Below are 19,072 nucleotides of genomic sequence, written 5' to 3' on the forward strand. Positions count from 1 at the left end.
CCTTTACCCCCGGAATTAAGTGGAAGAAGGCTTCTTTTTACTAATCTACCCTCCTCACTCATCGTGCGTCCTTCCCTATCGCTCCTCCATGCTCACAGACTGCCTCCATCGCACCCTTCATCAATCGGCGACGGCGACGGGACGGCCCTAACCTTCTCCTTCTCCATCTCGACGGCGACGGGACGGCCCTAACCTTCTCCTTCATCTCGACGAGTTCTACAGGTAGACGATTGCCCTAACCTTCTCCTTCTTCATCTCGACGAGTTCTACAGGTAGATGATTGCCCTAACCTTCTCCTTCTCCATCTCGACGGAGACGGGAGTTCTAGTCCATACACACAGTCCGCCTCCATCGCTATACCTTCTCCTTCATCAGGTACACGATTGCCCTAACCTTCTCCTTCTCCATCGCTATGTTTGAATCGATTTAGGGTTTGCTAGGTTTGAATCGATTTAGGGTTTGCTTTGCTTGAATCGGCTGTTTAATCAAGCAATCCCAAACCAAGAAAAATCAGCAACATGCAAATTAGTAACTTATCCCTTTCATTGTTTTTGTTTTTTTTAACTATGCCCTTCTGTGGGTGGGTGAGTTTGAATCTGGTTGTAATGCTCTAGCAATTCAAATTGGGGATTGTTTGTAGTGTATATGGACAACTGATCAAGATTATATTCTGCAGTAAAATGATGTTTTGTTTTTTAATTCATAAACTGAATCTGCAGATTATATTCTTGCCATATTCTTACCAAATGAATGTGAGTTTTTAATTAAGATTGATTTTGGTGAAAATACACTAAACAGCTCACTAAGGGTAAATTGGTCATTTTAACCGGTTCTGTCCTGTCCTGACTTACCAAACGCTGTCCTGTCCTGTCTGCTGCTTACCAAACGCACCCTATCGGCTGCATCCCTCAAACTCTCCCAACTCAGCCTTTTCACGATCGGACACCACCACCGTCTCCATCTCTCTCGGCCACCGCCAACATTAATAATAACTCTCTCAGCCATCTCTCGGTTTCCCTTTGCTCTCGATCGCCTACTCCCTCTCTCTTAGCAAACCCTAGTCGTCCTCGTCAGGTATCTCTCTTTCAATTCTTTTTTCTGTCAAATGCTGCTATTTCCAGTTATTGTGTTTTACTTTGAGATTTGTCTTCTTATATTGTTTCATCTAAGAGGGGAGCTGCTTTCGAGACTTGTTTGTGTGTTTTAGGGCTGGCCCTTGATATAGGCCGTGGGGCCGACGAATTACCGTTTCAATTTTTATCCCTTGGACTTCAATCACATGCCCTATCACGAATTTAGATTCACGCTATTGTCTCTCTCACTCTCTGCCTAGACTTCTAGTATGTTCCATCTTCTGTTTCTTGTTTGCTTTTTGTATGAACACCAAGTGTGAAGATTTAATTGACGTCAATGTTATAGAAAGTTTGATGAACACCGGCGATGTCGATTTCTTTGACTGGGCCTTCGATTTCTTTGATGGGTTTTGTTGGTTTTCAGTGAGCACCTGAGGTTCGATTTAATACCCCAATGTGTAATATACTGGGCCTTCGATTTCTATGATGGGTTTTGTAGCTTTGCCTTTGGGACTTTTTGTAGGAACATAAAATCTTAAGGGGTTAAGTTAAATTCTCCCCGTCTATTTTTGCTGTTGGTCTTGTCTATGTTGGTGGCTGGAAGTCACCGTAGACCAGGGAGAAGGTATCAGTTTTGTAGAGTTGTAATGCAATTTCAATGTTTAGGCCATAAAATGCATTGTCATCACTTGATAGGGTTTTCAGTTGAGAAAACCTACGTGAAACCATGAGAATATTGAATCCGAAGCTTTAACCGGTATTTGGCATGAATGAGAATGACTAATGTTAATGTTTTATTGAGGATTGCTTATTAGCAGCATCCACTAGAGGAACTAATTTCACCATTTCAAGACTAAGAAACCAAGTACTAACATCATGATATATCGTTGGAAGTTGGAACTAAAACATAGAGATGATAGAAGGTTTTCATCTCAATGTTTTAAATAGGCACTGTGTGTTCAAATTATTCACTCAAACTTAGTATGGCAGTTGACGAAATTCAAGAACAATTGGAATTATATTTGAATATGTTTAATTGTTTTTAGTGGGGGAATTGCCTGATCCAAATCCTTACGCCATAGAAAAGAAATAAAAGTAGAAACAACGAGCTATTGGACTGTACTTTCTGCTGCAACTGTCAATGATTTTGGCTGGATTTCATGTTATGGAACTTTTATGGAATTTAGGTCATCACACAATGGGAGATATATGGATTTAAGATCAACATTCATATATGTCCTTTATCCTGATAAGAATGGTACACATATTGACACTAAACTCACCTTACTATGGGTATGTTTTTCTTAATTTCCCTTCTTTGTTCCTATGACCTTTCGATGATTACTTTGGATTTTGAGAAAAATCAACTAGCTTTTAAAAGTAACATATAAGTCTTTTGAGTTGGTTCTTAAATTTTCCAGAACCTCTTTGGTACCTACTGTGTGCTATATTCATTTATGGTCTTCATCTGAAAAAGAATGTCACACACACACTAAACTCATATTTATGTGTGTCTTTTCTTTTTAGGGATGAGTTCCTGGGTTGACTAGGTTCCAGAACCCTTAAAATAAGTACGTTTTGTTGTTGCTTTTATGTATGTAGTGTGTCTGTGTGTATATATATTGGGGGCAATTTTTTTGGTTTTACACCCAGAGCATCAAAAATCTCAGGACCTGTCCAGGTTTTACTTCTTGGTTTTACTAGAAAGTTGGGATCCTAGATATTTTGCTTTTAAAAGGCTAAAAACATCTAATGAACTTGCTTTTAAAGATATATTTTCTCTTTTAGTTGGGTTAGTTGATTTTGAGGAGTATGGCTACTATAAGATCTAGAATAGATGGGGTTTCTGATTTTGCCATTGATCTTCTACTGTAAACTCGCTTTCCAAGTACCAATGCTGATCTTTTATATATCCAATTATTGCTTGGTATTGAGTAGTCATTTGCATCAATTAATTATCTGTCATCAAAAATTTAAATAGTTCTAGAGTCCCTGAAGTGAACGTAAGTCAAATCTGTGAACATGATATTTATCTCTGTATTTAAGGTACCAATGTAAAGGCTGCACATGTAGATGCACTTGTCATAATTAGCAATTGGGTATCAAAAGACTTCACATTATTCATGCATAAGTGAGCATGTACATGAATGCACTTTTTCTTCTCTTTCTTACATTTTTTTGTTGTTCTTTCAACTTTCCTGCTGAAATGTTCATTTCTATGTCCAGAAAAGAATTTCATGATTTTCCATTTTCGGTGTTGTCCAAATGGCTTTATGACGAACACACCTACATACTGTAGTTCCAATTTATCCCAAATGCTACTCGAACATTTAAAATGCTCAAATTTGAGGAGACTACCCAGAGTCATATCCTGGCTCTGCCCCTGCATCTGATACATTGTGCATTGCGTGTTTACTTTTCTGCCAATCAGGAGTTATTTTCAGAGTGTTGGTACCTGCCTTTGTCACCATTAAATTAATTGATTCTGTTCGAGTTTTCTTAGACAGGGAAAAACCGAATTTGCATAGAATTGATTTTATCTTCTTCAATTGTGTTAGTTGAGATACGTAAAAGCCCTCCTGTTCACTTTATTCAAAATCCAAGTTCTTTTGTCTTTGGTTCATAACTCTTGTTGTAGTTCTTCACTTCATTGAAGAATTTTGGTAAATTTTTGTGACAGTTCATCTTTATGCGTCTATCCTAATAGACCTAAAAATCATTGTTGGCTATATGTTTGAATCATTTTCACCATGCTCATATTGCCTTCTCTTTTTGGGAGACCAATTAGGTAGATAAATTTTTAGTCCTTATGATGCACAGATATATGCCTGTAACCATCTCGACTTATCATGCTACATTGCATTTTAAGTGTGTACTGTTGACAGTTGATAGTTGTATGTTTTTAATATTTTTTAGAGAATTAAGAGATGGATCTGGAGACGGAAAATAGAATTGCTGCGATTCTGATGAAAGAGGCAGCAGAATTGCGGCGACAAGCTGCAAGAGATGGAGTGGATGCATATCTTCGGCCTAACGTAAGGGGTCGGCCAAATTCACGTTTCCTCACTGCAACTGTTCTTGGTGTACAACAGTGTAAGTTATTTTGCCGCCATGGATCATTTGTTTTGTCATGTTCTTTTGATTTTTTTGACTTTGCATCATGGTTCTAGATAACTGGTTATGGCGTGTTATGGCTTCAAGGCTTGGGTTGGCCGCCACGTTAACCCCCGTGGCAACACTCTAAGGCTTGACTTGCATTGTAGCGCGTTATGGCGGGTTACTACACGTTATTATGTAAAGTGTGGGGTTACTTTAATATATAACTTGAGGGATAAATGATAATAATGTATGAGACCTAGGACTTAAATGAACATAAAAAGGGAACTTAAAAACTAAAACCTTAAATAGGTATATACTTGCTCACATTCCCGTACATGAAAAGTTGAACACGAATTCTTTGAGAATTGAAAAAAATAGTGAGTATATAGATTCAAGAGATTAATCTTTATTTTGCACTCTTGATATCATTTTCTATAAGTATCGATGGTTCTTCTTTCTTTTGTTAGTTTTATTACTTTATATGAATATAATTTGTTCTACAGTATTATTAAAAACACTAATGAATACAAGTGTGGGTGGGTGGGTGTTTGTCTCTATATATATAAGATGCAGTCAATACACCCAAAACCACACCTGTAACCAAAGTTAATTTGCGAGGTAGCATCCTGAATTTAACTGGGGTTCGCGGTGGTGGAGGGACTGAATCGGAAAAAAGAGGGATTTTAGTTGTAAGATATCTAATGAAACCGTTGCTGGAATTGATATATTTACCGACGCACAAAGAAACTAATACTGTTGCGAATGAACATATATATGAATATATATATATATATATATATATATGCCGCCTTAGGGCACTTCTTGAAAAACGCCGTGGCCTTTCCTTACCTCATAAGGCTTGAGGCTTGATCTTGCCGCCACGCCTCACAGAATCTTGCTTTGCATAAAGATGTCAAATGGATTTGGCTTTGCAGTGCTTGATTGAAAAGAACTAATTATCTACATGTGAAGTTGGGCAAATGCTGTGAATCTTCCCTCATTTAATGAGGTTTCATATACAACATATATTTAACATGTGGAAACATTTTGGATCCTCTAGCTCATATTATCTTTGTTTTTTTTTCAATTTTCATCAACACTTATCTGGCTTAAAATAGTCTATGGCATACTTGTCACCCATGATTTTGGGATTGTCGAGCCATCTTAATTGAGCTGTTAACCAAGTAAAAAATGAATTCATCGACAAATATATGCATGCTAACATTATTATATAAGCCTTGGCAACACTTTTGTTTATGGTTTTTGTGTTTACTTTTAAAGAAAGTGAAAACTTGAGAAATACAAAGTTTGATAAACGTTTACATTTTCATAAAGCTCAAGATCATTTTACTAGTGTTTCAAAACGACAATTATAAATTGCAAACTTGATTATGATGTTTCTTTACATAATTGGTTTACAAAGATACACACATTGACTATTTAATTTTAACTTGATTGAGTTGTAAAACTCGGTAGAACATAGTGAGGATTGGGACTTAACCGGCTCTAAACCAAAACTGAACCGGTTTCAAACCAGTTTATATTGGTTCGGTTGTGTGGTTCATACTATTTTATATTTCGGTTTGTTTCTGGTTCAGTCTGGTTCCATTCCAGCCCAATGCCCCCCTAGTTTATATACTCTCCCAAAGTATTCATTTGCCATTAGCTTCATTCTGTTGCTAAATTTCTGCCTTTCCTCACCCTCGCTCTACCTTGTATAATGGAGACTAATGGGTTGAAGGCGGTGAGCATTTCTGGTACTGTTGCTATTGGACAAGAAAAAAGGGAAAACTTTTACAAAAGCCCGTATTTCGCGACTGTAACAATTGCTTTTTAGCTCCTTACATTATTATAAACTAATTGCTACATGTGATTCTTAAGCATGTATCCATAAACTGTTTTGTGCTACCAGACACTTGCAAGTTTTTTTCTAGGGATCTGCCCACAATTGGTGGTTGGTTTTGGACAATATATTTCATAAAATTAGGTCAATTTGAATCTATAATGCAGTTGGTAAAGCCGTGCTTTTTTAGTACATGCCTGTATTTTTCTTTTGCTGCATAACAGAAGCTTACTTTGAAAAAAATAACTAAAGGGGTTTCATCGGTTATCAGTAGATTACAATTATGTTGGTGGGTTATATCTTCATGTTAATATGCCTGGATGTTTGCATTGTTTGCCGCCTGACTCTTAACTGTTGTCTTCCAGCTAATCGAGCCGTTGAAGTAAATGAGATGTGGCGGGCACGTCAGAAGGAGAAAGAAATGGATGACAGGGTTAAGAAATCCGAGAAACGAGATAGAAGTAATGGAGTTAGAGATTCCCAAAAGGATGTAAGGTTTGAGGATTATGAAAGGAACCGGACTTCTATCTGCTCTTCAAGCAAAAGCACAAGTGAAGATGGACTAAGGGACAAAGAAATCGAGGAATTCTTGCACTCAAGGTACTCTCTTTCAATTGATGTTGTGAGTGCTTGCAGGCAGGCAGGTGCATGAGAAGGGCTATTTAGGAGAATAACCTTTCGACATTTTTTTTCTTCCTAAATGCATGTCCTTCTGACATATTTAAAAACGTCTCTGCCTAACAGAAGAATGCTTCTTTTTAAATAACCCTCCATGAGAGTGCTTGTGTATGCGCATATTTTGACATGGGTTGTTTTGCTTTTCAGATAAGCTATACGAGTCTCACTTGTTTGCTGATGGCAGGGCCAAGCGTGGTAGGGGTGCAGTTGGGTCCAGGATGGATGAGACAGGTCCATACCTCCCTGATTCCAAAGGAAAGAGCGCGGATGACATAGGATATAGAGAAAGCTGGGATAATCGAGCTATTTTAGGTCCAGAAAAGCCTCCTAATCTGAAGTCAAACTCATATTCGGATGAAGAAAGAGAGAGAAGGGGTAGCAGAAAGCATAAATCAAAAGAGAAGTCTAAAGATAAGAAAAAGAAAAGGGAGAAGAAAAGAAGTAAACATCACAAGTAAGATTATCTTATCTGTAATCTGTACAGTCATGATAGTAGTTGATATTTTGGACCTCAGCCACTGTGTCAAGAGAACCAGTATGCATTTTGAAATGCCAACATATATCTGATACAAATACCCATCTGTACTTGCTCATTGAAATGGCTTTGATTAGGGCTCTCTTGTACCCAAATTTATGCTTGCTTTTGGCTATCCACAGATCTTTGTTTCATGGAGCTTCATTGTTTGTATTCTAGATTTTCTGCAATGTCTTTGTGATCCATATTTCCCCATTTCTGAGAAGTTTAGGGTTCATACTTTTCCATATGATGTTTTGTGTGAATTCTCTTATCTTTTGGATGATATCCAGTGTCTTTTGGGAGTCTAACTCTCGATTGATTCTGTCTCTGTTTTTATTTGGAGTATCTCGTTTCTGGTTCAGGACCAGTTTTGTAATTCTCACCAAACTATGGAACCAAATCCGTAATTTTCTCTATATAGTCTTGAAAAAAAAATCCATTACATAATCACAAGAGTGGTGTCTGATTGGTTTGAGCTTGGCTTCAAAGGTCAAAAGTACCAGGAGGTTCCAGATTCAAATCCAAGGAGGAGTAAAAATCCCCTTGTGGCCACAGAAGTTCAAATGCGGTGACTCTGGGCTATCTGCAAAGCAGCTGGTCGTCTTGGGATTAGTCGGCTCGGATAGCGAGTTGGATATTCAGGTTAAAGAAAAATCGATTACATGCTTTTTCATAAAACCACCTACAAATGGTTATTATACAATACAAGGTTTTAAGATTTGGTCACATATAATTCAATTTAAAAGAAATTAATGTAGCATGACATATTACCCCGGTATGGATCACGAATCTAATTATTCATCCATCTAAATAAATCGATTTATTAAATAATTTTTGATTTGTTATTTTATATAAATGGATGGGATTAATTGAAATGAGGCTCTTGTAATTCAAGTATTTTTGCATCAAACCGTTATTTGATTTTGACCCTAACCTTCATTTCGTATATTGGATGGATCCAACGTCTAAGTTGTATAAATTTAGGGGCTAGTTACCCAAATACTTACCTATATGAGTCAACACTATAATTTATTTTGATGAGTAAGATTTTAGTACATCAAAACATATTGAATGCAATAATTTACCGGGTAAGCGCTTACCTGGGTAAGACTCTCTATCTTTCTCATCGCTCTTACCCGGTAAGATTCTTGGCCCTTGTCATGTTCATCCGATAAAGAAATTTATTTGGTAAGCACTTACCAAGTAAGCGTTTAATAAACGGCCTTTGGTTTATTAAAATCGTAGCAAAACCTGTTTTATTTCACATGAAACTTTAAAATGGTATATAACTAAAATCATTTGTCTCAATTTACCCTTTTAACAAAATCCAACTTTGGTGAACCATTGATGAAGCAAACATAGATTCATTGAAATGAATGGATCTAATATTTGATCCATTTCCTCCCATTTGCCAACCCTAACTATATTGGATATGATGCCAAATTTATATATATATATATATATATATATATATATATATAATATATAACATTATCATTTTTCAAATTTATTTTGTTGCCTCCAAAAATTGATTAAACATCTAGGATAAAAATGCAAGACATAATTATAATACAAGTGTCGGTTTTGCTTAATTTAAATGGTATTGAAAAGAAACCTCTATACTGTTTTGAGCTTAGGAAAGGTCTACGTACATGTATAACACCAGTAATTACTAGGAAAATGGCCGTTTTCGGCCAGAAAAACGGTCGGAGAACGACATGAAACACGACATGGCACGGTGCGGCCTGGGGACTTGACCCGCGACTGTTTGTGGGATTGTAGACGAGGGCAACATGCACATCGATTTAGGTCACATGGGAGGTCTGCAACGCATAAAATCTGAATTTTTGTGTTTTTTCTTCATTTGGCTTTAGCTCCTTCATTTCTTCTTCGATTTTAGAGTGAGTTTGGTTGGGAACCTAGATTTAACATGAATCTAGCAAACGTGAGTTCTAGTTGCTTTGAAAAACTATATACATGTCGAAAGGATCTTATTTTGAAGATTGAACACATTTCCATGAGTTCATTACAAAAAATATCCGTATATGATGATTATCTAGGTATTGAGTGTTATTGGGAGATGAAAACCTTTAGGAAATAAGTTTAAATGAACTCTTAGTTATTTTGTTTGGATTTCATACCATTTGGTGTGGGTTGAACTCCAAGATTGTAGTATGTATTGCAGAGAGGAACTCGTATGGGTTGGACTTTAGGATCATGGTTATTGTGGTGATGATCTCTTGTTGAATGGGACTCTGGGATCCTAGGTATTACGATGATGAATCGTGAGGAGTCGGACACCGAGACTTGTGTTTTAAGATTTGGCCTAGTATAGTTGACTCTTAGTTATCGAGAGTATTTTGGTGATGAACTGTTGTGGAGTTGGGTATCAGGACCGTTGGCTTATAAATGCAACTCTATAGTGTGTAAGTGTTAAGATTAGGTATGGGAATGGGGCCCAACACGTTAGAGAACCCGGTCCACCCGCCCCAATTGGGGACGGGGATTCCCCGCTAAATCGGGGATGGGGACGGTCATGGTACTCCCTCCCCCCGGTACCCGTAACCGTTATATATATTAATTAATAAAATATTATATATATATATATATTATTTATTTCAACTAAAGTGGTAGTTCATAATTTCTTATTTCCTAACTAGGCTTATAATCTAAAATTGTTATTTTTTGTATGTTAATATGTAATATTTTAGATGTTAATATGTAATATTTTAGATGTCAAGTCAAAATACAATTACTCGATAAGTTTTATATATTACTCGATATGGTTTTATATTACTCAATATCTTTTGGTACACATGACTTTAAGTTTTTTTTTTTTGGATTTAGTTGAATTTTTTGTTTGTTTTAGGTTATTAGTTCTTATATGATGTTGTGGCTTTTTTTGTATCAAATTAAACTCATTTTGGTTTTAGGTTTATTGAAAATGTTTGAGATTTAAACATGTATGGTTTATCAAATATTTAATTTAAAATAACTTATATAAATGGAAAAAAAATCCTCGATTCCCCGTTAGGGATGAGGATGAGGATGTGATTATATTCCCCGGCGGGGATGGGGATGAGGATGTGATTATATTCCCCGGTGGGGATGGGGATGGGTATGGGGATGGAGATAGAGATAAGTAGTCGGGGACGGGGACGGGGACGGGGATTGAGGTCCCCGCCCCATTCCCATGCCTAGTTAAGATCGGGGGTACTGCGTAGATGAACTTGTGTAGGTCAAGGATCTTAGGTATTGGGGTGGAAATTAGACACCAGGATTGTAATCTTAAGGCGCTACTTGATAACGTTGACACATGTCTTATTTTGTGTTTTGCCATAGTCGATGGAGATGGATATCCCCTGCCAACAAGAGGTGTTGCTACGGGTATCGAGTCTATCCATGCTTTGGGTGATTTAGGGTCTGATGTATTATCTTATTTTCGGGTTTTGTGGTTCACTCATTTTGAAGAGTGAGTTTGGATGTCAGTTTTGATTTAAGGCATTTTGGAATTCATTTTAGAAACGGTGTTTTTATGAAAAATATTCCTTTTGATTTTTTAAAAATGCTATTCTAAATACGGAATAATTAATTAAAGATGACTCTTTTGGTTTTACTGTTTTATGTTTATGAAATAAACTGTTTTAACTCGCTCAACGTTTAGCTTTAACATTGTCTCATATCGACATGTATATTAGGTCTTAATGGGATCAAAGTGGCATATGGAGCTTTGTAGAAGTTCCGATAGGACGGCTTTAGAGGCGTCATCCGATTTTAAGATAGCATTTTTGGTGTAGTACTAACCGACTTGTTCTAATTCTGTTTTGGGAATTAGACAGTCTCCTCTAATACATTTCATGTTCTCTTTTTCTGGGTGAACTTTGCACATTTTTGTATTAACCGACTTGTTCTAATTCAGAATTTTTGAAGTACTATTAACATTTATATATGCAAACACTCACAAACCACAAAGCGAAACTAAGGTTTGATCCCTTGACCACCTGTGAGGCATCATTAGTGGTGGTGAAGATACCACTTGTCCGATGACCTTTTGGTTTGGGCATACATAGTGAATTTGTAGGTACTAAACAAGAAAACACCAATCGGGAAGAAACTTGGTAACTAGAATGCGTTCCCCATAGACATAAAACCTACTCTTTCTGTACATACACAGATCTATACCATAACGTTTGAAGATTACATACGGAAGGAAACTTTGATTTTGCTACCATTCTCGAAGAACACAACAATTTGAAGTTAATTTGGCCGGAATGAAACTAGGAAATTTAAACGTCTAGATATATGTTCCAACTAACCACTGTTATGAGTCCTCAAAGTGGTGATCCGTTTCATCGAATATCTCCTCCTACACGGAATCAAATGAACATTGTCAATGCAGGTTGCAGCGGTTTCATATACAAATTATCCTATTCATTCTAAAATAAATGTTTCCTATTTTAGTTTCTCCCAAAATAAGTATCTACTTTTAAAAGTAAGTGTCAACTTTTCATATCCTTAATTATAAGATGGAAAAATTCATTACTCCATCTACCCTTAAGGGTAAAATTTCAATAATTACATATTTTTAGAACTGTGTGCCTTTTTTTCATCATTGAGATTTATTTTGGGACGAATAAGTACAATATAAAGACAATTAAGTTGTGTTTTAAGAGTTTTTACCTGCAGTAGTTCTTCGATCACATCTTCCATTGTTATTATGCCAACTGCTTCTTCTTCTTCAGGAAGTTTGGGAAGAGGTTTTCCCTCTATCTCTAAAATGTCTGAATACATGTCTTTATTCCATTTTTTACTCCTAAAGCTACCTTTGTAAGAATTGTTCCGATCGTTGGGGGAACTTTTCCATTTGTGGAACGATCTTTTTGACTTTAAGCTATTCTCTCGAGAATCCTTACCATCACCATCAACATCTACTCGTACTTCCTTCATCACATCTATATTTTTAGGATTAATACAACATTTCCTAGGCTGAATGTCATTTTGGCCATTTACCATTTTCATTTTATGCCTCCTATTTAGATTACTCTCCAAAAAGAAAGCCCTTGAGAACAGAAGGGAGGTTCCAAAATCCAACATGTATAGAGAAGAAATGGTCCAGGTTTAGTTTATGTAGGACTCCAACATGCCCCCTCCAACTGAGGATAGACAGATACAGATTGTCCCCGATTCTCGAGTTGGTACACCTTGACTTCGATACCATGTGAAAATATGTGGAATCTAGATTACTCTCCAAAAAGGAGGAGGGAGATTCCAACATATATAGAAGAGAAATGGTCCAAGTCTATCCAATATTGTGGTACTCAACAGAGAGTCTAATAGGAAATAGCCTCTTTGTCTCTTAAGACAGAGGTAAGCTCTGCTTACATCTACCACCGGACCATACCTTCAGGTGGGATATACGATGTTTTATATGGTACGAAGGGAGATCATGTGTGATTGCAGGTACTATTTTCTTCCTTTTCTGTATTTGTTGGTTGCATTTTCATTTCCTGATACCAAACAAATGGTACTCGCAATCACATGCGCATCTCTCCTTATACCGTATAAATGGATTCAGAAAATGGAGGTTGTTAGTGGCCAAAAAGTTTGAGCAGCATGGAGGACTTACCAGACATCGGACTCTTGGTGGCGGTCTTATTACACTGTCTCACCACAACAGCCATGTGGCTGTGACCTTTCTGAAACTCGTTCAAAATGTCATACAATGGAAGAGTTTCTGGAACCCTAAAAGTAAATGACTTGAATTAGTATGGCGATATCCTGTAATAAGTTTATATATGGATCTTGTAGAACAAATACAACATACTTGGGAATTCTACGAATTGTGACGCTTTTTACAAGCATTTCATCTTCAGGGTGGATGGTCAACAAATTTTTCACCTAAAATATCATAACCAGAAAAGTCGATATTGTTATTTACCCGCCATAAAAAGGGAACAATTAATTCCAGACTTGGAAAAATCAAAACAAAGCAGTTACGTCTACACAAAAATACCAATTAACTTCCATATTTAAGACTCAAGGATTGAACAGCTCACTGTCTCAAGATTCCATGTACCATCCATGTCCACCAATCAATTCTCGACACATCACTACTTCATTGAAGAGAGAGAATAAAAAGATAAATAAAGTAAAAAATGTGTCCGAGAGGTGGAACATGGCCGGAATATGGAATTTTGAGATAGGTGATTTGTATTTGTAAGCCGTCTAAATTTTCATGTGTATGGCCGAACCAGGAACTTAGGTGATCGAGGGCACACTTAGGGGTATCAAAAAAAACCCTAAGTCGAATAACCCATCCGAACTGAATTAGGTTTGGGTTAAACGGTTTCTGTTATTCGAGAATCTTCACTAAGATACCATAAACATCAGTGAAGAATGCATCATTTGTCAAAATTAACAAACATTCCAAAAGAAATGACATTCTTAAATGTCGAAATCATACAAAAAACACAAACGGCCGAAAATTATGACACAGACGCAGTGAGTAGGTTCCCGAAAGAAGTGGGGGTAACAACAAGAGACAATTAGGATAAATACGAGAATTGGAGTTCAAATAATATAAATCGAACTTTTTTTGACTTTTGTGCACCCTACCCCAGTAGCTTGCATCCACCCGAGTATTGTATTAGTATATTGTTTGTATCACAGGGTATTTATAGGTTACCAGGACAAGTCCAATAATGTTTGTAGGTTCCTCGTAATAGACTGGCACTCTGCTATGCCCTCTTTCCAGGATTATATTGATTAAGTTCCTGTAATACAATAATACACAGAATGCATAGTTATAAAGGGCTCTGGAGATAGAGAGGTTAAGTTTTAATGGAAATTGCTGAAAGCATTTGACACCTGTCAAGTTTGGCGTTAATATCAACTGAGAAAGTGTCGGATATAGGAGTCATAGCATCACTGGCTGTTTTTGCCGTGAGTTCAAGTGCTCCTGCAATTATTGTTGTCTCATCGTGTGTTAGTTCTCCACCTTTTCCAGCCTGTTTATAAGATCACAAAATAAACATGAAACTGGCACAGTGAAAAACAAGGAGAAACTGCAATTGGTAAATGAAACTAGGGACATGGACTTCCAACAGGACAGACAGACAAACAGTAAAAACAATTAAGATTAAAAGAACCTGCCATTTCAGATATTTATCGGTTTACAAAAACAAACGGTCTTTTTGATTTTTTACTTTCAGACTTCAACACCACCTATTGTTACCTCTTATCAGTAAAATAAGACTTCAGAGTGTTCAGAACCTTTTAGAAACAATACCCAAGGGATTCTCCAGGAAAACATCTGAAATACTTAGAGGACACATACCTCATTACCATGCATATTGACAAGTGTCTTTAACTCAGCTCTACGAAAAAGAGCAACATGTTCATGGCCCAGCAGATAGTCAAGCAGCTGATGGATTGAGCAAATATAGTCAACATTACAAGTTGCAATGGAATGCATCATCTAAAGTAGCAGATTATGCAAGTCGGATACATGGGGAACAGACATATCACCTTGCTTATCGGATAAGCAACAGGAAAACAGACCCAAACAAGAACGCGAACAAATGGAGACACATACGCCCCAATAGCCAGTCCATACCTGGTACAGACAGATTGAGGTATGATCTGTGGATGGAAATAAGTAGTAGTTAGTGCATGCTAATAATCAAGGCACCAAGTCGCCTTCTGCCCAGTGGTAATAAAACCAACCTCAGAGAACCCTTAGCTACAAGTCTCATAAGAGACATAGATATTACTCTTCACCAACCAAAAGGAAAGAAAATGGCGACTCCCAATTTTCGTTGTTTCAAAGATCAACTCCTGTGTGAAAGCAGAAAAGATCCCTATTTTTCTATTCTGTAAGTTACGCGTTTCTCCTTTTGTTGTGCAGCCAAATGGCCTTGAGAAGGGGCAGATTGTGATAAATGGAAGTGGTTTAAAGGCAATACCCCTTTGAACTCGTATGTAAAAGACTAAATTGCCCTCATAAGAGGGGCACATGGGGTGACTAACAAGCTCAATTAGACGGCGTTAAATCAAGGGACCAAAGTGTTATGAAAAGTAAAAGTTAGGGACCACTAGTATAATAATGTGCTTGAGGGACTCGATCCAAAATTTGGGTATAGCACAGGGACCAAGAATGTAATTAACTCATAAAAAAGGACAGCCATCTAAGCACATGGGAACTACATAACTTAGTAGGTCCAAATTGAGAAATTGCCCTTATGAGCCTGCTTAGTGGGTACGCGTACAAGCTTTCCACAATCGCTTAATCGAATACGAACTTAATAGTTCAGCCTGATTATTGAAGTAGCGTATAGATTATTACTCACCTCACCAAACAGAAGGATCAATGTCACTGAGATGAGAATGGCACCCCAAGCTGTCACCAGCCTATCCAGGAAAATAGGAAGTGCCTGAGGAAGACGATAACCAATTCAAAATTGAAATGCTATGAATGTGAACAACTTAATAAATATATAATATGTTCGATATACCTCCATTGCAGCAGCATTGCAAATAAGAAGAGTGCAAAGCAGTAAATGCTGTTTCTTGACCACGGGTAATATCTTCTCTGTAGATACAAAAGAGTGATCAGTAATATCATATGAATCACCCAATAGAAAACCAAACATAAAGATCAGACAGAGCCTGAGCAGAACTAGCAAAAAGCTAAGAAGTTTCGGCATGTTGTGATTTTGAGCAATAATAGCATTCCAGAGTTGTTAAAAAGTTTCATAACAATTGCATCCAATTGCAAGCTTACATTATTTCATTCCTTTGCCACTAATGACTCCTCATCATGCTTCAATGTTTCAAGTAAATGCACATGGATAAGCAAAAACAGTAGCCAAGAAATGTGATATGGAAATTGTAGTTCTTGCATGATAATGTTTATACCAAAATACTGCAACTTACTGCAATTGACTCATGGACACAAACTCTTTGCACAATGCAAGGACTTCTCTGTCCTAACTCTAGCAAAGCCAAAAGAGCTTTGGCACTCGGGTAGCCACTTTTACACCAAAAGTAGTAGATTCGGCTTTCCAGATTTGATTAGAACTACATCAAGGGTAAGTTAACTACACTATCTGGAACCGTAGCAGTAAACAGACTGGAAACCGAAAGAACAGGAGTAATGCTTAACCAGGACAGCTGGGGACTTTCTTTATATTTTTTCCCCTTCCTTGAAACAGTCAAAAATATCATTCACCTGCATAAAAAGCGGCCAAAGCACTGAGAACAATTTACGCCTAACAAAAGCAGGTAGGCCAGAAATGAACCAAGAGAAGACTGGGAAGCCAGCATCTGACTAGAACTATCTGGAACAACAACCAAACTGTTTTGCTTGTATTGATGTAATATGGACGAGGTTATGTGAAACTCACAGATAAGTCTCACACCTGCATTAACCCTTTCATCCCATACAGACAAGACTAACAACTACCAGACCAGATAATGTCACATGAGAACTTGTAATTTTCCTGTGCTTTTGGTACTCAACATATAACCACCACTTACTCGTGTAGCTTCCACCACACAACTTAATGATGCACAACAAATTGGTTAGGTTCCTTATAGACATCATCTGGTTAGTTGGGATATTGAAAAGGATATTTGAACTATTTATTTCCATGGCACCCTTCGCCTGTATGTAAAAACCATCAAGACAATGACTGCAGCATAACACAAAATTCTTCTAGTACTTGAACAGTCATCTGAGTCATTGTCAGTCAACTCACTTCTGAAAGTATCTTGTTTTGGAACGAGTTTAGCAGGAAATTCACATTCTAAATATGAATTACGACTTCAATGAAGAAGAAACCGTGTTGACGAAGTTCAAGTGAAACAATAAAAAGAGAAACAAACTGAAAAGATGAAAAAGTTTCTCAGACAAAGCTAAAACATTTGATCTTCTTACTATATTCTACTCCGACCAGCAAAGTTATGCCCGACCATTTTGAACTGGCTGAAAAATTCCTTCAGATTTTTTTCTCATTTTCGAGCATATCATTCCTAGCTTAACAAGGACAACTTGAACAAAAATCTTTTGAGACTTTAAAAGAAGGGTATCAGATACTGATAGGAAACTAAATGGAACAAAAGTTCATCTATTTGGACCAAGGACATCTATCTTATTCTAGTGACGCTCTATAGTTCATCTGATTTACTATTCACAATGCAACTTATAGTAGCAGTGATTAAAAAAATGCATCTAGTTGGACCAATGACACCTATCTTATGCTGTTATGCAGTGTCACTCTTATCATCTATGTCTCATCTAATTTACTATCTATAATGTGAGATTGAAAAGGAACCATCATAAGCTGTTCATTACATTCTACAGAAGGTTCAAAGCTTGCAACTTCAAACAAAACAAATCAAATCCTTATGCATTTTGAATCATCTAAACCAATAAAATAAAAGAATCATCTTCTCTGCATCTCATCCATATCTGTATGTATGATCTAGATCCTCTGTTCTTTTTTAATCCTCTTACGAATTTGACAGTTGAGAAAGGAACAAATTCTGTTGTGTCCCACATCAGAATATCATTAAAATTTTCTTCAGTATATTGCATCTTCAAATGCAATTTTGTTAATAATTCGCACCAATAGCATGGGATTCTTACTATTTGTTTTCTGGTTATTTAATAAACATTCCGGAGAAAATAATAATTTTAAAATTTTCCATTTTGAAATTGAAAAGTGAGTAAATGTTATAATGAACTCAGGGAATGAGATTACAAAGAGGGATCGCAACAAAAACATCCATTAATTTTCATGCATAATAGCGATGAGCATTCGACCATTAATTTTCAGGCATCCATCATCTTCTGTAATGAGTATGAGAGCTCAAAATTACAAAAGGACGTCACTATGATTTCCATAATCATCAGAAAATAAGAACTCTTGCAAAAATTTGGAACGCCGAGTACATAAAGACAAAAGAAAATGAACCAATACAGACATCAAATCAACGTAATTAATAATACGAAAAACAGATCATTAATGATATACCTGCGTATGTACGATCTTTTGGAGTGCCAGATTTCGCAAGAACTTCAAGATCAACAAGACTCAGAGACATAAGCCCCAACGTAAGCCCGGACATCAAACCAGCGAAGAGAACCAAAAGCACTATTATCACTATATGCAAGAAGAACTGCGATTCACAACACTCATACTCCACCGCCATTTAATAGATTTTCTTCCTCTTTCTATATTCAACTATTAATCTATAATTACCAACAACCCTACTTCTCTGACTGCTACTTGACGACAAATTAACCAAACGTGGAGCAACCTTTTTCCTTTTCTGCTACAAGATCACAGCTCTAAACTTCGATTCTCACCTCTTCCAAAATTGAGTAGAATAATAACTGTGAAATTTGGTGAAGGAAAGCTTGATGTTGATGTTGATGTTGATGTTGATGTTGATGTTGATGATGTATAATGAGAGCTAAAAACCGACACTGTTTTGCTGTGTAAAGAGAGAAAGAGAGAGTGAAAAGGAGCGAATTCTGGAGAATGAAGAGAAAATGGCGTGGGATATTGGGAAATTCGGGCAGGACGGGCAACTGCGGTGAATGATATATAAGCGTTACAGGCTCAACGGCGACACGCCTTCACCGTTACGTGTCACTTCCCTCCACAACTTCCATGCTTTCCTTCCTTTTTTTTATCATCAATTTTCCTTGTATAAAAATACGATTATTTTATTTTATTTTCAAAATATAATATTTAAAAAATTATCGAACAATTGATTTTCAAGGGGTGTTTGGGATTGTTTATTTGAAACAACTTATATTTTTTTATAAAAACATTTATTAACTTATTATAAATC

At 36.8% G+C, this 19,072-nt stretch overlaps 2 protein-coding genes across 10 annotated transcripts; one reads left to right on the forward strand and one right to left on the reverse strand.

The window, feature by feature from the left end:
- The first annotated feature begins 249 nt into the window (after positions 1-249).
- On the forward strand, positions 250-7,181 carry LOC112504598. Of its 3 annotated transcripts, XM_025108555.1 has the most exons (5): positions 264-375; positions 2,601-2,644; positions 3,990-4,166; positions 6,381-6,615; positions 6,878-7,181. In XM_025108555.1, the coding sequence occupies exons 3-5, from the start codon at positions 4,001-4,003 to the stop codon at positions 7,149-7,151; spliced, it is 675 nt and encodes a 224-aa protein (XP_024964323.1). In that variant the 5' UTR covers positions 264-375; positions 2,601-2,644; positions 3,990-4,000; the 3' UTR covers positions 7,152-7,181. The 3 variants fall into 3 exon arrangements, with proteins under 3 accessions (XP_024964312.1, XP_024964323.1, XP_024964315.1); XM_025108544.1 differs by lacking the exon at positions 2,601-2,644 and having other exon boundaries at positions 250-375; XM_025108547.1 differs by lacking the exons at positions 264-375; positions 2,601-2,644 and adding an exon at positions 937-1,074.
- A 4,151-nt stretch (positions 7,182-11,332) lies between these two features.
- LOC112506496 (DUF21 domain-containing protein At2g14520-like) lies at positions 11,333-18,763 on the reverse strand. Of its 7 annotated transcripts, none has more exons than XM_025110590.1 (11): positions 18,247-18,671; positions 15,724-15,800; positions 15,559-15,642; positions 14,738-14,851; positions 14,547-14,633; positions 14,078-14,217; positions 13,896-13,983; positions 13,035-13,108; positions 12,837-12,952; positions 11,891-12,162; positions 11,333-11,576 (listed from the first exon to the last, which is right to left on the reverse strand). In XM_025110590.1, exons 1-11 carry the CDS (start codon positions 18,422-18,424, stop codon positions 11,532-11,534), a joined length of 1,275 nt encoding a protein of 424 aa, XP_024966358.1. In that variant the 5' UTR covers positions 18,425-18,671; the 3' UTR covers positions 11,333-11,531. The 7 variants fall into 7 exon arrangements, with proteins under 7 accessions (XP_024966358.1, XP_024966363.1, XP_024966360.1 ...); XM_025110592.1 differs by lacking the exon at positions 11,333-11,576 and adding an exon at positions 16,374-16,439 and having other exon boundaries at positions 11,586-12,162; positions 18,533-18,671; XM_025110591.1 differs by lacking the exon at positions 11,333-11,576 and having other exon boundaries at positions 11,586-12,162; positions 18,247-18,375; positions 18,533-18,671.
- Positions 18,764-19,072: the final 309 nt, after the last annotated feature.

This window comes from Cynara cardunculus (assembly GCF_001531365.2).
Source record: "Cynara cardunculus var. scolymus isolate 2C chromosome LG 2, CcrdV1, whole genome shotgun sequence".
Taxonomy (NCBI): Eukaryota; Viridiplantae; Streptophyta; class Magnoliopsida; order Asterales; family Asteraceae; genus Cynara; species Cynara cardunculus.

What these genes read in the sequence shown, in the direction of transcription:
- LOC112506496 (XM_025110589.1), bottom strand. Translation starts at nt 18,424, where the DNA reads ATGGCGGTGGAGTATGAGTGTTGTGAATCGCAGTTCTTCTTGCATATA. An exon ending in ACATTATTGGACTTGTCCTG is followed by an intron (nt 13,109 to 13,895) that starts GTAACCTATAAA and finishes ATGATATTTTAG; the next exon opens with GTGAAAAATTTGTTGACCAT. An exon ending in CACCAAGAGTCCGATGTCTG is followed by an intron (nt 12,163 to 12,836) that starts GTAAGTCCTCCA and finishes CTAAAAATATAG; the next exon opens with ATGTGATGAAGGAAGTACGA.
- LOC112504598 (XM_025108544.1), top strand. Translation starts at nt 4,001, where the DNA reads ATGGATCTGGAGACGGAAAATAGAATTGCTGCGATTCTGATGAAAGAG. An exon ending in TGTTCTTGGTGTACAACAGT is followed by an intron (nt 4,167 to 6,380) that starts GTAAGTTATTTT and finishes GTTGTCTTCCAG; the next exon opens with CTAATCGAGCCGTTGAAGTA. An exon ending in GAGGAATTCTTGCACTCAAG is followed by an intron (nt 6,616 to 6,877) that starts GTACTCTCTTTC and finishes TGCTGATGGCAG; the next exon opens with GGCCAAGCGTGGTAGGGGTG.